This window comes from Leopardus geoffroyi, chromosome C2, assembly GCF_018350155.1.
Source record: "Leopardus geoffroyi isolate Oge1 chromosome C2, O.geoffroyi_Oge1_pat1.0, whole genome shotgun sequence".
In the NCBI taxonomy this organism is placed as follows: domain Eukaryota; kingdom Metazoa; phylum Chordata; class Mammalia; order Carnivora; family Felidae; genus Leopardus; species Leopardus geoffroyi.
The window spans coordinates 132,279,701-132,295,033 of NC_059333.1; the positions used below are offsets into that span (position 1 = coordinate 132,279,701).

The following is a 15,333-nucleotide window of genomic DNA, read 5'->3' on the forward strand; positions in this document are numbered from 1 at the left end:
GCTCAACGGTTACTCTCAGTCACGGACTAGTCACAACTCTGTTACTGTTAAATAACTTCTGGCAAATCTCTTAACCTTTTCGGGCATTAATTTTCTTGTTTATAAAAATCAGATTATACATTCCAAAATAAAAATACAAAAGAACAGAAAAGAGGGGACTGGACCAAACAGGTAGTCTTAACAGTTTTCCTGCCAGACCTAAAAACTCATTTTAATTATCTGATTTATAAAGAGAGTCCATAATTGGAGTTGATGGAAGATTCTTAGTATTAATAAATACTGTTAGGAAGGTAGGACATACCAGTAAGATTAGAAAACAATTCCTAAATATTTTAAAGGGGAAAGTTGGGCTATTGGCAGTTATTGGTTGGGATAAGAGAGAAATTTGTTCGGGGCCTTTGAAAGAAGGGGTATCTTAGATGAAAAAAGAATGATCTAGAAAATAGTTGGTGTAAGAGACCCAGTTCATATATTTCTCAGACTCACTACCTCTCCCCTACCCAATCCAGGACTTGGACATTTGTCCAATGGATAGTCTCAGCTTCCATCATCATCTGGTGTCCCAACAGTGTATGGCCGAGGGCAAGTCTTTGGCATGGCCTTCATCCTCAGTGCAGGAGGGCCATGATGACTCTGGTTCCCATGTCCATGTCAGCTGAACTCACAGGAACTCTGGCTCCTTCCACCACTTACCGCCACATATATAATTCACTGTGGGTCCTGTGTCTGGTTTCCCTGAAAGACTGGATAACACAACATAGTAGTATGGGAGAATTAACTCTCCTTGAGAGTAACTCTGATCAATGAAAGGCAGTAGTTGAGGGGAAACTGGAAGATAGATCCTCTTCTCTATTCCCCCTGATGGACCCATCTATGTGGTTGTTCCATACAGCTTCTTTGGTGGTATTCTGCATGACTAATGCACCAATTATGGTTTCTCAAGAAGCTGCAGCAAGCTCAGGAACATACCATCTTGTATTTACTTTTTGTCCTTTCCTAGATCACTTCCCTTACACTCATTCTTGCTTCCCTGGGACTGTACTCCCCAAGTAGTAGCACATAAAGGATTAGCATATAAACTTTGCTTTGAGCTCCATTTTCTACAGAATGCAATTAAGACATAAACCTAAAGAGATTCTGGTCAAGGAAAGTTGGAAATGATCATCTATTTTTGTCCTTACATTTCTCACATTCCTTGAATCAAATCCTCGTATTAATCAGACTAACCTCTTGTTTAACTCTTTTTGATTAATCTATCCATGATGATGCAAACGATAAGAGGTACCATTGATTCTTTTGCCACCCTAATCACGGCTCCATGAAAAAGGGAGCATTTCCATATCCCGAACACTGCCTGATATCTCCTCTAGATGGTCAGAATAAGCTGGCTCAAAGAAAAATCGGGAAAATAAGCATGAGTAAAGGTAAGAAAACAGACTTTGGAGTTCAGTTGCTTACGGGAATTTGTCGTATACTGAGACATAAAATTTGAATGTAAATCTGAACCACTGCAAAAATATTAATGTTCCCAAACTAAGGAACTCTTGGTAAATGGTACTTCTGTGAACTGACCCCATGATTCCATGTATTTGTATTTATCAGATCATTTCAAGATACCCTCTGCAATACTCTCTGCTAGTTACTAATATTCTGTGCATATATGTCATGTACTTCCCATTCATGATCTCACTTATCCTTATGAAACAGCATACGCTGAAACTCCTCTAATATTCATTTTACTGTGACTTACAGCGGCTTGTCCAAGGTCTCCCAGTTATTACCATGGATCTCACACTTGGGATTCAGATCCAGGTTTGTCTGGGGTTCATACACTGAACTACCTTAATCTTGTTTTACCACTTCCTGGGTGGTTAGTGTCGATAGGTTATGCAGGTTACAAGTTCTTCTACTAGAAGTAGAAGTGATATTTTCACAGCAAGTGGTTTCCTTAGGGGGCAGCAGCTTGTGGGAACACTTTCAGGACACACACCATGTCTTAAGTTCAGCTATTAATTGGCGAAGCACAACACTTAGACACCAGTCCTGTATAATGTCAGCATCAGATAACCTAGACAACTATAGCAAGAAGACAGCTTAATTTACCAACAACAGAAAAAGGGTTGGAGTCAGACAGAACTAGGTTTCAACATCTGTTGTCTGTTACTTCCTGTATGATCTGGGCCAGGTTACCAATATTCCTTTAAACCCTAGTTTCCTCATTATAAACAGGAAGAAAAATACAAACCACTCAGTTTTGAGAGAATTTAATCAGATAATGCATTTAAAATGCTTAGAGCGCCATGCTCAACCCTTCATGGATGCTCAAGAAACACTGATTCCTGGGGTGCCTGGGTGGCTCAGTCGGTTAAGCGGCTGATTTCGGCTCATGCCATGATCTCGCGGTTTGTGGGTTTGAGCCCTGTATTGGGCTTTGTGTTGGCTCAGAGCCTGGAGCCTGCTTTGGATTCTGTGCCTCCCTCTCTCTCTGCCCCTCCCCCGCTTGTTCTCTGTCTCAGTCTCTCTCTCTCTCTCTCTCAAGAATAAACAAACAAACAAAATAAAAGCAACGCTGATTCTTAGTCACTTCTCTCATATCTCTATGCAGCTGCCTGTCCTTTCACACACACTGAATCGTATATACAATCAGAGAAAGAGGATTTAACTTCACAAATGAGAGAAAAAAGGATCGGGACTTCTCCAAAGTTATGCGTATTTTAAATAAGAAGCAAAGCTAGGTGTTTAGGCTCTAAGCCTGATTTGCTTTGAGTCATACCAAACTATTATCTGATCTCCTTGACTTGGGGTTTATAGTTTAAGAAGAGCTGGTATTCTCTAGTATATTTTCACATGCTTTTGGGGTTTTATCAGTGTTCATCCCAGGCTCACCAGTCCTTGGTCTGCAGCTTGGCTACAAAGGCTTCACATTCTTGCTTGCTGCAGTAATGACTTCAAGTTTATCTTCATATAGAGTACTTTTATGTATTTTTACATTCATGACTCTTTCCTTTAAAGACAATTTAGTGACTACTTGGGAGTGTATACTCCTGGTTTTGACTTTCAACGTGGTTTTCTTTCACTTTCTCAAGTAGAGACTAGATGGTTCCAAGATAATTTTCTGCCTAATAATTGCAAATGGGTATTTCATCTCAAACAGGAAATTAATGTGGAAGGTCTGGCTGAGGTCACCAGACATTCCAAAGTATGGGGATATCATGCAGCAGAATTTATGAAGACAGTAGCCCCTAATCAATTATGCGACTCTTAACCTTTAGCCTACACACTGGGTCTTATAAAAAGGTTTGAGCTTAGAGCTTAGGAGAACATTTTTGGGAAAGAACTGTTGACGTGCTGTGAGGTCTCTCACTACATGTACACGTACACACACATAAAGGAAAGGAGGTAACTTCCTCTTTAAGCCAGGTAAGAGGAGCTTTAAGAGAGAGCTCAGAGATGAGACAAACCTAGAAATTCTAAAGAATGAGTCACAGGATGGCACACTGATCTCTCTGCAAAGGAGGGGTGACCACACTGAGGGATCTTAACTTCCAGTGTTTACTGGGGCAATGGATATGTTATTGTTACCCATGGAGCAGACATGGCTACATGTGAGGAGCTGTTGTGGACCCCTCTGATGTCCTGTCCAAGAAGGCTAACTGGAAGGCCAAAGAGATGACAGAATAAAGCTGGAGGGATCACTAGATGCCCAGAGGCTGAGGAAGGCATAAGACAACTCTGGAATTGAGACATGCTTACCTTTTTCAAGGGAACTATGGCTGAGAGATCCCCTGACAAATGTGCTTTGGTGGGGGGAGAGAGGGTGGAGGTCAAGAAGGGAAGTCTTTGAAGGACCCATGAATGGTCCTTTGAAGGACCCAGATTTACATGGTCACAGAAAACCAATTCTTGGCAAGCATCATCAAGCAAGAACTTTTCTGTATTTCTTTAGCTCTTCTTCCTTCCCTAACCCATTCTGGAGAGGCCAGAAACCATGGCTAGCAACTAGAGAACAGGGTCTGGAAGAGGTGGGTAGAAGTAATAGGTGGGGAACAGTAGGTAAATTGCCATGTGTGGCCTCCTCTGTTGTGGTGGGAGAGCAGCCTATGGGAGGCTGGGAAAGTGGAGTAACCTTAAATCAAGTTTTTAGTTTTAGTGGTTACCTTTTGATGGACATATTAATCACTGAGAAAAGGTTCACGTATTTCCCGAAAGTGACTAGGGGCAAGGAAAGAGCTGGCCCCCATGAATAAATTTAACGGATCAGTGGTAGACAAAAATGAAGTGACTTTACTCGGAATAAGCATGACACCTGGGACGTAATTATAAAGTTTAAATGCGCATTTTCTCATTTAATCTTGACAATGATCTTTTGAACTAGGTGCTGCTATCGTTCACATTCTACAGATGAGAAAATTGAACTTAGACAAGTTAAGCAACCTGTCCAAGAAAAAAAATGGCCATTTGAGCAGGGATTTGTAGCCAGGGTGCCTGTCTCCAGAGCTGTCTCTTAGCAACCATATAGCTTTCCTTTTCTTGGTGAAAATCTCGAGTTTATGTTTACCATAGGTAGTTACACAGAATCACAGCCAACCCATTGGGCACTTCTATAAAGATAGAAAAAAAATCATCCCTCTTTCAAGACCTTTTTTTCCATCTGTTGGGAAAATGTCAAAGCGGACTAATTTTTAAGAAGATATTTACTAACTTCTGCAGTAAAACGTTTCATATTAAAGATATAAATCTTCAAGGCTGTTCATTCTCTATATACCTGTACCACAGCACCTGGCAGCCCAAAGGCCCTATTGCCAGGCCACGAAAACCTGTAGAATAGTTTACTTCTTTGAGACAGTCTCCAACCTCTGAAACCAATGAGACTGTAAACAATGGCCTTTCCCTCACACCTTCTGAAGCGACTGCATTCTCATTCACAAAGGCATGCACTCGCAGGATATGGGAGAGAAAAAAAAAAAAAAAGACAAAGGCTCTCATATGTCCTGTTTTGTAGTCCACGAGTCACAAAAAAAAAAAAAAAAAAAAAATTCATGATGACTGTGAAAAGTTCAATCTGAAATCCAGAGGCACAAATCTGAATTCTCCTACCAGCCCCAGGGGATGTAAACAGAGCTTGAGGAAAATGTCAGCAAAGACAGGGAAGGAAGAAATATGAAGCACACAGTAAATACTTACTGCTCTCACCCCCCGAGGTACAGATGTTGCGAACTATCCTTTTCTTGACCTTTGTCAGTTCGTCAAAGTTATGAACTGTCAGTTTTTTATCTGCAGTCCCAGTGATCTGAATGAGCTGTTGGTCATCCACATCCCCAATGCCCACAGAGTAAATGTCAATACCTTTGTGTCGCAGCTCTTCAGCGGCCTGAGCCACCTCATCTTGGGACTGGCCATCTGTGAGGACCAGCAACACTTGTGGGGTACCTGCATTTATCCGGCTGCCCATGTCTGGCCGGAAGTAATGCCCCACCTGCCGGAGTGCGGCACCGATGTGCGTATATCCAAAGATCTGTTGGATGTTTTCAATCTTAAGCGATATCTCGGTTTTGCCTATGAAAGTTCCTAGCGGAAATTCCGGCCGATAGGTATGGCTAAACTGGGCAGCTCCTATGCGTACTCTGTTGACACTGACATCAAAGTCTTGAACAACAGATGCCAAGAATTCCTTCATCTTCCTGAAGTCATCTGGGTGAATGCTATTTGAGCCATCCATGAGGAAAACAAGATCTACTTTTTCAATTTCACAATCTACAAAGAAGAGGAAAGGAAATAACAACAACAAAAATCAGGCTGTTATTTTTTCTTGAACCTGGCAAGGTTATGTGTTCATTGCTATATAGAAATGATATTTCCGAAGACGGTTCCTTATCTTATCATATGCCATTTGGTGGTCAGATTAATTGAGAGGAAGTAAAAACACTCAGTTCATCCTTTTATGCCTTTCTTGGGTATTCCATTTGGTCTTAATGCCATTTTCTTTTCGGAGATGCCAGAGAATGCGGGGGGGGGGGGGGGGGAGGCACAGAAAATTCATTCTTACTTGCAACCTAGCCTTAACCCTTCCAGAAAACCCAGTGATAGTGGTAGCACAGCAAGAAAAAACAAAATAGTACACATCCATTTAGAGACTCAAACAAAAAGACAGATGGCCTGTATTATTGACTTGGCCTCCCTGGCTTGTTAAGCCAATCAATACTTTGCTGGTTATTACTAGGGCAAACTGAGGTTTTAAAATCATGCCTTCCAGTCTATATCTTCTCTGTATTCTTTTTCAGCCCCTTTTCTGGTCCATATAGGCAAGAGCATCTACTTGAGGAAAAACATTTTTGAACAATGCAACACAGTTTAGAGATGATTCCTTTGTGTTAATACAACAAATACAAAACAAAAAGAATATGAAGACCACTGCCAACGAATGAGTTATGCTTGGCACAGGCTCATGTGTATTCCTTAGCCTTCTGGTAAACATTATCATTTCCTTGAATTCCCCCAGAGAACTCACCACTGACTTAATTAATTCTCATGTTAGCCTAAGATGAAAGGTGTCTGAGATTCCAGCAGTCAAGATAAGCAAGAAAGGGATAAAGAGAAATAAGGCAACCAGAATCAGTTAACTTTAGGAATTGGTTAACTCATTAATTCCTTTGTTTTGGTTTCATATAAAGGAAATTAAACTTATATATATATTTTTTTTAACACCTAAGGGAGAACGGTCAATACAAAATTTCAATGTCAACTTCTGCAGTGGCCTTAAAAGGACACATCAAATTTTAGTCATTGGCCAACAGAAGCTAAGAGTTGTACCAGTTTTCAGTAAGACTGAGACAGATTTTGTTAGTTTCATGCAAGAAAAAGGTAGTAGCTGCCTTCTAAGGAGGCAAGGCATAGGAAAACCAGAAAAGGAACTGCACCCAAGATGTTGGAATCCTGAATCAATAGCAGTTCATCTAATGACAGTATTTTTAGTAAAACACACCTTAATAAAAATACTAAGGAATTTTAATAGACCACAGTGTCCCTTTAAAACAAAGGCAGCACTCTCAACAATAGCCAAATTATGGAAAGAGCCTAAATGTCCATCAATTGATGAATGGATAAAGAAATCGTGGTTTATATACACAATGGAATACTACGTGGCAATGAGAAAAAATGAAATATGGCCTTTTGTAGCAACGTGGATGGAACTGGAGAGTGTGATGCTAAGTGAAATAAGCCATACAGAGAAAGACAGATGCCATATGGTTTCACTCTTATGTGGATCCTGAGAAACTTAACAGGAACCCATGGGGGAGGGGGAGGAAAAAAGAAAAAAAGAGGTTAGAGTGGGAGAGAGCCAAAGCATAAGAGACTGTTAAAAACTGAGAACAAACTGAGGGTTGATGGGGGGTGGGAGGGAGGAGAGGGTGGGTGATGGGTACTGAGGAGGGCACCTTTTGGGATGAGCACTGGGTGTTGTATGGAAACCAATTTGACAATAAATTTCATATAATAAAAAAAAAATAAAAAAAATAAAAAAAAATAAAACAAAGGGGTAGAATGGCAACTGAATGAATGAGTGTATACATACATACATACATGTGGCAATGTAATCTCTAGCCACAGAACTAGAAACACATGGCAAACAAAACCCCCGTTCTCTGCTCTGGAAACACTGGGGTCCTGAATTTAATATCAGGCTCCATGTTCTAAACGAGCTTGTGCCATAACAGAAATAGGGTGAAGGGACTGGAGACTTCCAGTCTGCCAGAGAGAAGACTTCAGGCAAGACCTGCTGGCTCTGAGGAAGGGATGGAATGGATTTCTTACGTGAAAAGGAGGAAGAAGACGTGGGGGTAGAAGTGGGTAGGAAGGATGTGTCAACAACTTTGTGTTCTGATCAACAAAGCCTGTTCAAAGATGGTGAATTCTCCATCATTAGACAGGTTTAAGCAGGGAGTAGGAATGCTGTAGAAGATTTCCTCCACGGGGAGGAGGCCAAATGAAATGTCTTTGAGATCCTTCCAGCCCTGAGATTCTATAACATGGGGAGTTCTAGGACAATTGGTGCTCCTTCTCTCCTCTCTAGAGAACTTGCTCCTGAAGGCTATTGCTTTGGTTTCTCCCTCACTTAGATCTCAGCTGATAACTAAGAAAAAATGTAATTGACAAATCTTACCTACTTTCGAAGTGTTACATACACTGGCTGACACATCTGAAAATATCCCCTTCAGGCCTCCAAAAGTCTCCACGAAGAAGTACTTGTCACTTGATCCTGCCATAGCTAGCAGTTCTACAGGATTGGCACCAGCGATCCCCACAGCCAGAACAAGAATGCCTTTGTCCCTCAAGGCCTTGGCTGTGGCATTGAGCTTATCTGCATCGTGGGATTCCCCATCGGTGATCACAATGAGGACTTGGGGGACCCCTTTGTGCAGGCGGCTGCCCCGGGCTTCAGTGAACATGTGGTCTGAAAAGCCTAGTGCCTCAGCGGTGTAAGTATTGCCCCCCATGGGCTGGTCATTCTGGAGCACCGAAATCACCTCCCATTTTGTGCTGAGGTTATCCAGATAAAACAGTACCTCTGGGTCATCAGCATACTTCAGAGCCCCAAACCGGACCTGATTTTTGCCAACGTCAGCTTTTTTCACCAAGTCTATCATAAAGTCTTTCATGATATTATATTCGTCATAGTCAATGCTTCCAGAGCTATCAATTACAAACACAACATCCAGAACTTCAATTCGCTTGCATTCTAGAAGAGAAGGAGAAAGGAAAACCACATGAAATTAGCTTTGGACATCATGGGAGACTCCTCTCCCCACACCTGTGTTTTAATTGCCAGGGTGTCCTCTCCATGGGATCAAGTTGTACATTAGGATGTCCATTCCTTGGGTAACAGACACAATACACGTACATTTGTGCTGCTAGTATGTAGAAATACTCAGGCAAGCTTTTAGGACAAGGTGGATATGAAGCCTACTGTAGGGGCCACAGAGGGGGCCAACAGTCACAGGATCAGAGGAATAAACACTTCAAATGCTTTAAACTAAAAAGGAAACACAAATTCTGTAGAAATTTTCCTGTATAAATAGTTTCTTCAACATGTGTTTTCATTTACACAAATTTGTCTTTTTTTTTTTTTTTTTTAAGCCACAGGGATGCGATTTTTTTCTTAAAATAAACCTTGGGGAAATGACCACATGAAAATGAATTTGGGAACACTGTATATTTTTTCAGTTATATGACAGCTGATTCTTCAAGGTTACATTTTCTTTCTTTTCAGCTTCCTTGAAACATTATCTATTTTCATTATTGGGCCTCATCATAGAAATAAGCCCATCTCACACTTGGCCTAACTAATGGTCCTGGCATGATGCTCCTATTAACTTTTCAAACTTTGGGTCAATGGCATAGAACAATGAAGCTGGAAAGACCCAGTTAATTACTTAATCCTTGTGTGTGCAACACATTCTATTTAAAGGCACAGAGTTCCAAACTACAAGTCATTCATGCTGGAGAAGTCGAATCCTAAGATGGTTGATGATTAAGTCTTTCTGCAGCACAATCTCTCCACAGGCATTAGAAAGGTATGTTCCAGATGTTAACTCACCCACTCTGGAGAAACAGACTGGGGTCAAAATAGGCCCCCTCCCTAGAGGCTCACCACATTTCCTTCCTCTGCAAGCCACTTGCTTGCTATTGAAACTCTGTTGAAAGTCTCAGAGCCAATCAATGTGCTTATCTCACTGACTAGAGGCCATGTGTACATAGTCATAAACCAAGCTCTCAGGAAAGGCTGGTTCCACAAAAGAAGAAACTACATCTCTCTGGCCTTTGGCTGCCCTGGGGAGCCCGCTTGCATTACCCAAGGGACTAGGGTATAGATTGCTCAGTGTTGGTACCCTTTGAAGATTCAGATTTGTTCTGGATGGAATTATCGAGAAATACAATCCAGGTTTATTTTCTACAAAGCACAAACCACAATCACCAAACCTTCCAGTGGGAGTTGGACAGATCTGTTATTTGACCAACAATGTTCCTCTCTTTCCTCAAAACTCTGTTAAGACCCATCTTCTTCGTAGAGATTTTTCAGAACGCCTCAGGCATCAAGGCCCAGGGATCACAATGTCAATCAGTCCCTTCTATTTGCTCGACTTGTTTCATCACCTGCATTACTCTGCAGTTTCACGGGCAGAGAGGATTGGGACTCTACTATTTACCTCCTTCAAGGCATCCGTTGCTCACATTCCCATAGGATACTCCTCCTTGATAGGATTTAGTATCAAAGTGTTTTTACAAATGTTATCCCACTTCACAGAAGTACTGGCTTTTAAAAATTGTAAAACAAATAAACATACATTGGGTGTTAGGTCAAAGCCAGTCACCTCGCCCAGGAGGTTATGCTCCAGTACTGCTCGCCTCAAACATAGCCCAAGGACACCGGTTATACGAGACTCTGGTGTAACTCAGGCTCCAGGGTTCCCCATGGGGTCAGGCTGAAGCTGTACTATAGCTGAGACTGCCTCCTTGCTCAGCTCCCACCCCTGCCCTGTCCTACTTCCCTTACCCCCTTTCTGAAAAGGCCTTCAGTAAAATCACTTCCCCAAGAGCCTCTGACTTAGCTTCTGTTTCCGGGGAACCAGGCCTAAGACATTGCCCTAGTGCTCTTTGTCTACAAATGGGGAACAATCCAGGTGGACCAAAATTATTCTGTATTCATTCGACAGTTCTGATGAGGAAAGGTGCATTTTATACGTAGGTAAAAAGCCACGGGGATGAACATTCCAATTAAGCAAAGTTTACAAGGTTCAAATAGTAGTTTATTTAATTCAAGCAACAATGGCTAACACAGACGTATTTTGGAAAATGCCACTAGTGCATGTGCTCACACCTACCTTCACGGGGGCTGCATATTCCAAAAACAAGATCGTCTTCAATGTGCTGCAGAATATCAAAATTCTCAACATAAAACACCATCTCTGGCCTCCCGCTGATCTCCTCAAGCTGGGTGACATTGGAGCCAAACACCCCCACCGAGTAGATTATTATGCCTTCTTGTCGAAGAGCTACTGCTGGCTCCTTGACTATGTCCTGAGCTTCACCATCAGTGATGAGGATGAGAAACCTCCTGACATTGGGCCGGGCCCCCTTGGCAGGGCGGAAGTACTGAGACATAAAGGTCAGGGCACCACCCGTCAAGGTGGTTTCTCCAATGTGAGCCATCCGGTCTATTGCATCTGAAATTTCATGCTGGGACATGTATCTATCGAGCGGAAATTCCTCCTTATTGATGTCGCTGAACTGGACTACGCCGATCTGCACCCGATCTGCCCCAATCTGAGATTTGCTCACCAGGTTTTTCATAAATGTTTTCATTTTGCTGAAGTTTTCAAGTCCTATACTGCCAGAACTGTCCACCAGAAACATGATGTCTGCTTTCATCTCTTTGCAGGCTGCATGGAAGAAAACAAGGTGTTTATTCAAGTGGGCTTCAGGTGAAAAGATTAAGGGCAAACAAGAAATCCAAAACACAAATAATTCTACACTGAAGTTAAGTGTGAGTTTAGTGAGGATGGCTAACAGGTAAATAAAGCACTGAAGGCCATAACAGTGAGGCTATTCTATTTGTTATTAATATCTTTAATTTGTAATTCAGAGTATCTTAACCTTAGCACTATGATAATTTTTATCATGGAGGGCAGCCCAGGCATCATAGGGCACCGTAGGACATTTAGCAGTACCCTGACCTCTACCTGTTAGATGCCAGGAGCACTCCTCCAGTTACAACAAACAAAAGTTACTTTAGACATTGCAGGTATCCCCCAAGGAGGCAAAAATCACCCTTGGTTGAAGACTACTGACATAGTTCTAAAAGGTTTCATAGAAGTTTTATTAAAAAGCAACTTAAATACATCTGAGGTACTTAAATCAGGTATCATTTGCAGTGTCTAATTATAGGTCTAACCTAGCAGGGATCTGTGGGAAGAGGCTAATGAATATTTATTAGGGAGAACTCCTCCAAACACCTTTCTTACGCTTCTGATATTAATTAGAACACCATAATGGGCTCCTAGTTCTACTCTGGAGAACAAACATAGCTACTCAAGTCAACAAACATTGACTTGGAAATTTATGTTGTTTCTCTAAACCATGTGATGTCAAATATTGCAGGATAGTAATTTATGAGCTGAAGTCAAAAGGTAAAGTCACCATGTCTCCTACCTTCTTCAGCACAGATTTCCTGAACAACTTGGTTTCTTATATCTTTCAAAGCGTCGAAGTCATGCACGTAGTATACCCTCTTTTCCTCGCCTGCAATTTCTCGCAGCTGTGTTTGGTTGGCCTCCTTGACCCCAATGGCATAAACACGAATGAGCTCTTCTCTCAGTCTGTTTGCAGGCTCCAAGATGCTATCCTTGGACATGCCATTCGTCAGGACAACAAGATGACACGGCACTCTGTTTCCTCGCTGCTTCTTTGCTTTTTGCAATAGCCCTAGCGTGAAATTCAGGGCTGCACCCGTGTTTGTATTCCCACCCATCTGCCGGATGTTCTCAATGGCCTTTCCCAAGTCATGCTTGTTAGTGTATTTATTGATCTCAAATTCCAAGTCCCAGTTGTCAGCATACTGAACGGCCCCAACCCGCACTTTTTGGGGAGCGATGTTGAACATCCCTACGACCTCTGACAGGAAGGTCTTCATTTCATGGAAGTCGGTGGCCTGGGTGCTTCCAGAGCCATCAATGAGCAGATAAATGTCTGCTTCTTCAGTGTCCACACAACCTAAAATGGAATCAGAAAGGTTGGCTGTGGCACTGAGGCAAGTGTGAAGAAGGAATGAAAATAGATGGGAAGTGGAACAACACAAGCGTCTTGAGACAGAAAAACGGAAAACAGCTTCTAGGCATAAAAGACACTCTACTAGCTTAACGTAGGAAGAATTTAACATCACTGGGCCCAAATGAATTGCTTCTGACAGTTTACGACAATTTGGATAGTTCTCTGCCATGAATCAAAGCAAATCTGGATATAATAAAAGATTAGAAAGAAGACACGAAGATGATTTTTACAAGTCACTTCCCTCAATAGCGAATAACTGCTTAGCAAAGAGGCAAGTGGTATGTTGGGAAATGGAGAAGGTATTTAACTGGACATTGTGGACAGAGGAGCTCTCTTTCTTGAAAACCTGAACAAACTATTTACTCTCATCTACTCCTAGCCAATTAACAAAACTAGGGGTATCGTCGTCAGTGGTCTTATTTGTGTAGGACAACTACGCTTTTAGAGTAAACATGCCAGCAATGTTTGTGGAAGAATGTATACATATATATGTGCATGTATATCTATACATAGTTTATATAGTATGCACCTGTACATGCAAAATATTTAAAATACACTGCTGTCTCTCCAAACTCACAGATACTACAACAATACTTCACAACAAATCACTCTGTCCTCCAACCACGTCATGCTTCCTGTTTCTTCTCTAAGTTGGAATTTGAGGACGATGGAAGAAAAGGAGAGAAAAATACAGAAAGAAAAAAGAAACAGTAGTGCCCGGGTGGCTTAGTCGGTTAAGTGTCTGACTCTTGATTTCGGCTCGGGTCATGATCTCATAGTTTGTGAGTTCAAGCCCCACATTTGGCTCTGTGCTGACAGCGCTGAGCCTGCCTGGGATTCTCTCTCCATCCCTCCCCTCCTCTCAAAATAAATGAATTAACATTAAGAATAAAGAAATAAAGGAAAGAAAGGCAAAGGGGAAAAAGACACAAGTAAAGGCAGAGAAACAGCAAAGGATGGTGTTCTAGGGTGTTTTTAAGTCATGAGGAATCCTGGACAGGAAATCCCTCCTCCCCATTCCAGCACTACAATGGCTTTCATTCTCCCCCCAATTTACACTTCGAACCATCAAACAAAGGTAAGAAATCAGGAACTTATCCTCCCTACCCACAGCATGCCCTGCCAGTCCCTTCTCTATGTAGAATAACCTGAGAGGAGAAAAAGAGAAGGATCCGATTAATCCTTCTCTCAGCTAAGGACTTTACCAGATTTGAGCGTTTCAGTCCGTTCTGAGAAGACAGAGACCGTGTGCGTTATCTGGTTCCGCAGTTTCTTCAGAAATGTCTGGTTGTGAGCGGCCAGGTCAGAGAAGGTTTTCAGTTTGGACACATGCTGCTCAGCGGGGTGAGAGGCGATCTTCTCCAGCTGGCTGTCACTGGCCCCCTCTATGCCCATGGTGAAGATGGTCACGCCCTCGCGCCGGAGGTTAACGGCCGCCTTGGTCACGTTATCCTCTGATGGTCTGTGGGTCACCAGCACGGCAATCTGGGGCACCCCCTGATTCTTCCGACTGCCATTGCGTGCACTGAACACTTCCTTCCTGATCTTTCTGATGGCAGCTCCTGTGTAGGCCTTCCCAGCCTGGGGAGAGAGGTTCTGTATATTCTGGAGAACCTCTGACTTATTTACACCCCTGCTGAGGGAATTTATCACCTTTGTCTCATTGCTGTAGGCCACCAGGCCAACCCTCATGCAGTTCTCCTTTATGTCAAGAGCAGATATGCTTTCTTCCAGGAATTCCTTAAGATAGTCGAAGTTGTCCTGGCTGCCATTGATGGACACATCCAACAGGAACACCACATCAGCCACAGATGGGCCTTGGCAAACTGTGTGGACAAGGAATGAAGAAGCACAAGTTTAGCGAGAGGTAAGGCATCTTTGCTCAGCATTAGAAGGCATGGAGAACATCTACCAGAGCTTGGTTATACACTTAAAGAAAGAAGGCTGTATACAAAATGATTATGAAGCTGAGATCAGAAGGTCCTAGATTCAAATACCGGATCTTAGCTCAACTCCCAGCTTTGATTTCCTTATCTGTGAAAATAACATTTATCTCATGAAATTGCTATGGGGATTAAATGTGATACCGTGCTTCGCTATGGGAGCTGGTGCATAAAAGCCACTCAGTGAATAGCTGCTACTGCGATCATATTAAAGTATTATTAAAATCAATAGGTAGAGTCCAAATATTCCTAAGATGTGGTAATGGAATAGTGATTGCACTTTCTATTTTATTTGAGAAAGATGTTAGTAATAGGATTCGCATTTTCCTAGATTACCACAAGAAAATCATTCTCTATTATCAATAGACAATTATATTGTCTCGTTCAAGCAGATTTAAGCAGCAGTAATATGAATTTCCTATGTTACTTAGTAAGACTTGTACACTTGGAGCAAATTGTTTTTTCCTGGCTCTCCCCTGCCCTTCACTTGGATGATGTTCGTAAACTCCTGGCCCCTCTTGTTAACAGTACAAGAGGACAGACTGGGACACAGGGCAGCAGGTTA

General features: G+C 42.1%; 1 protein-coding gene across 1 annotated transcript in view; it reads right to left on the bottom strand.

The window, feature by feature from the left end:
- The window catches only part of COL6A6 (collagen type VI alpha 6 chain), a 165,890-nt gene that overhangs the window by 100,708 nt on the left and 49,849 nt on the right, over positions 1-15,333 (bottom strand). The window contains exons 4-8 of the mRNA XM_045503667.1: positions 14,031-14,651; positions 12,208-12,768; positions 10,881-11,438; positions 8,162-8,737; positions 5,185-5,754 (exon numbers count right to left, since the gene is read on the bottom strand). Coding sequence (XP_045359623.1) covers positions 5,185-5,754; positions 8,162-8,737; positions 10,881-11,438; positions 12,208-12,768; positions 14,031-14,651 — 2,886 coding nt within the window. The remainder of the gene's footprint in view (positions 1-5,184; positions 5,755-8,161; positions 8,738-10,880; positions 11,439-12,207; positions 12,769-14,030; positions 14,652-15,333) is intronic.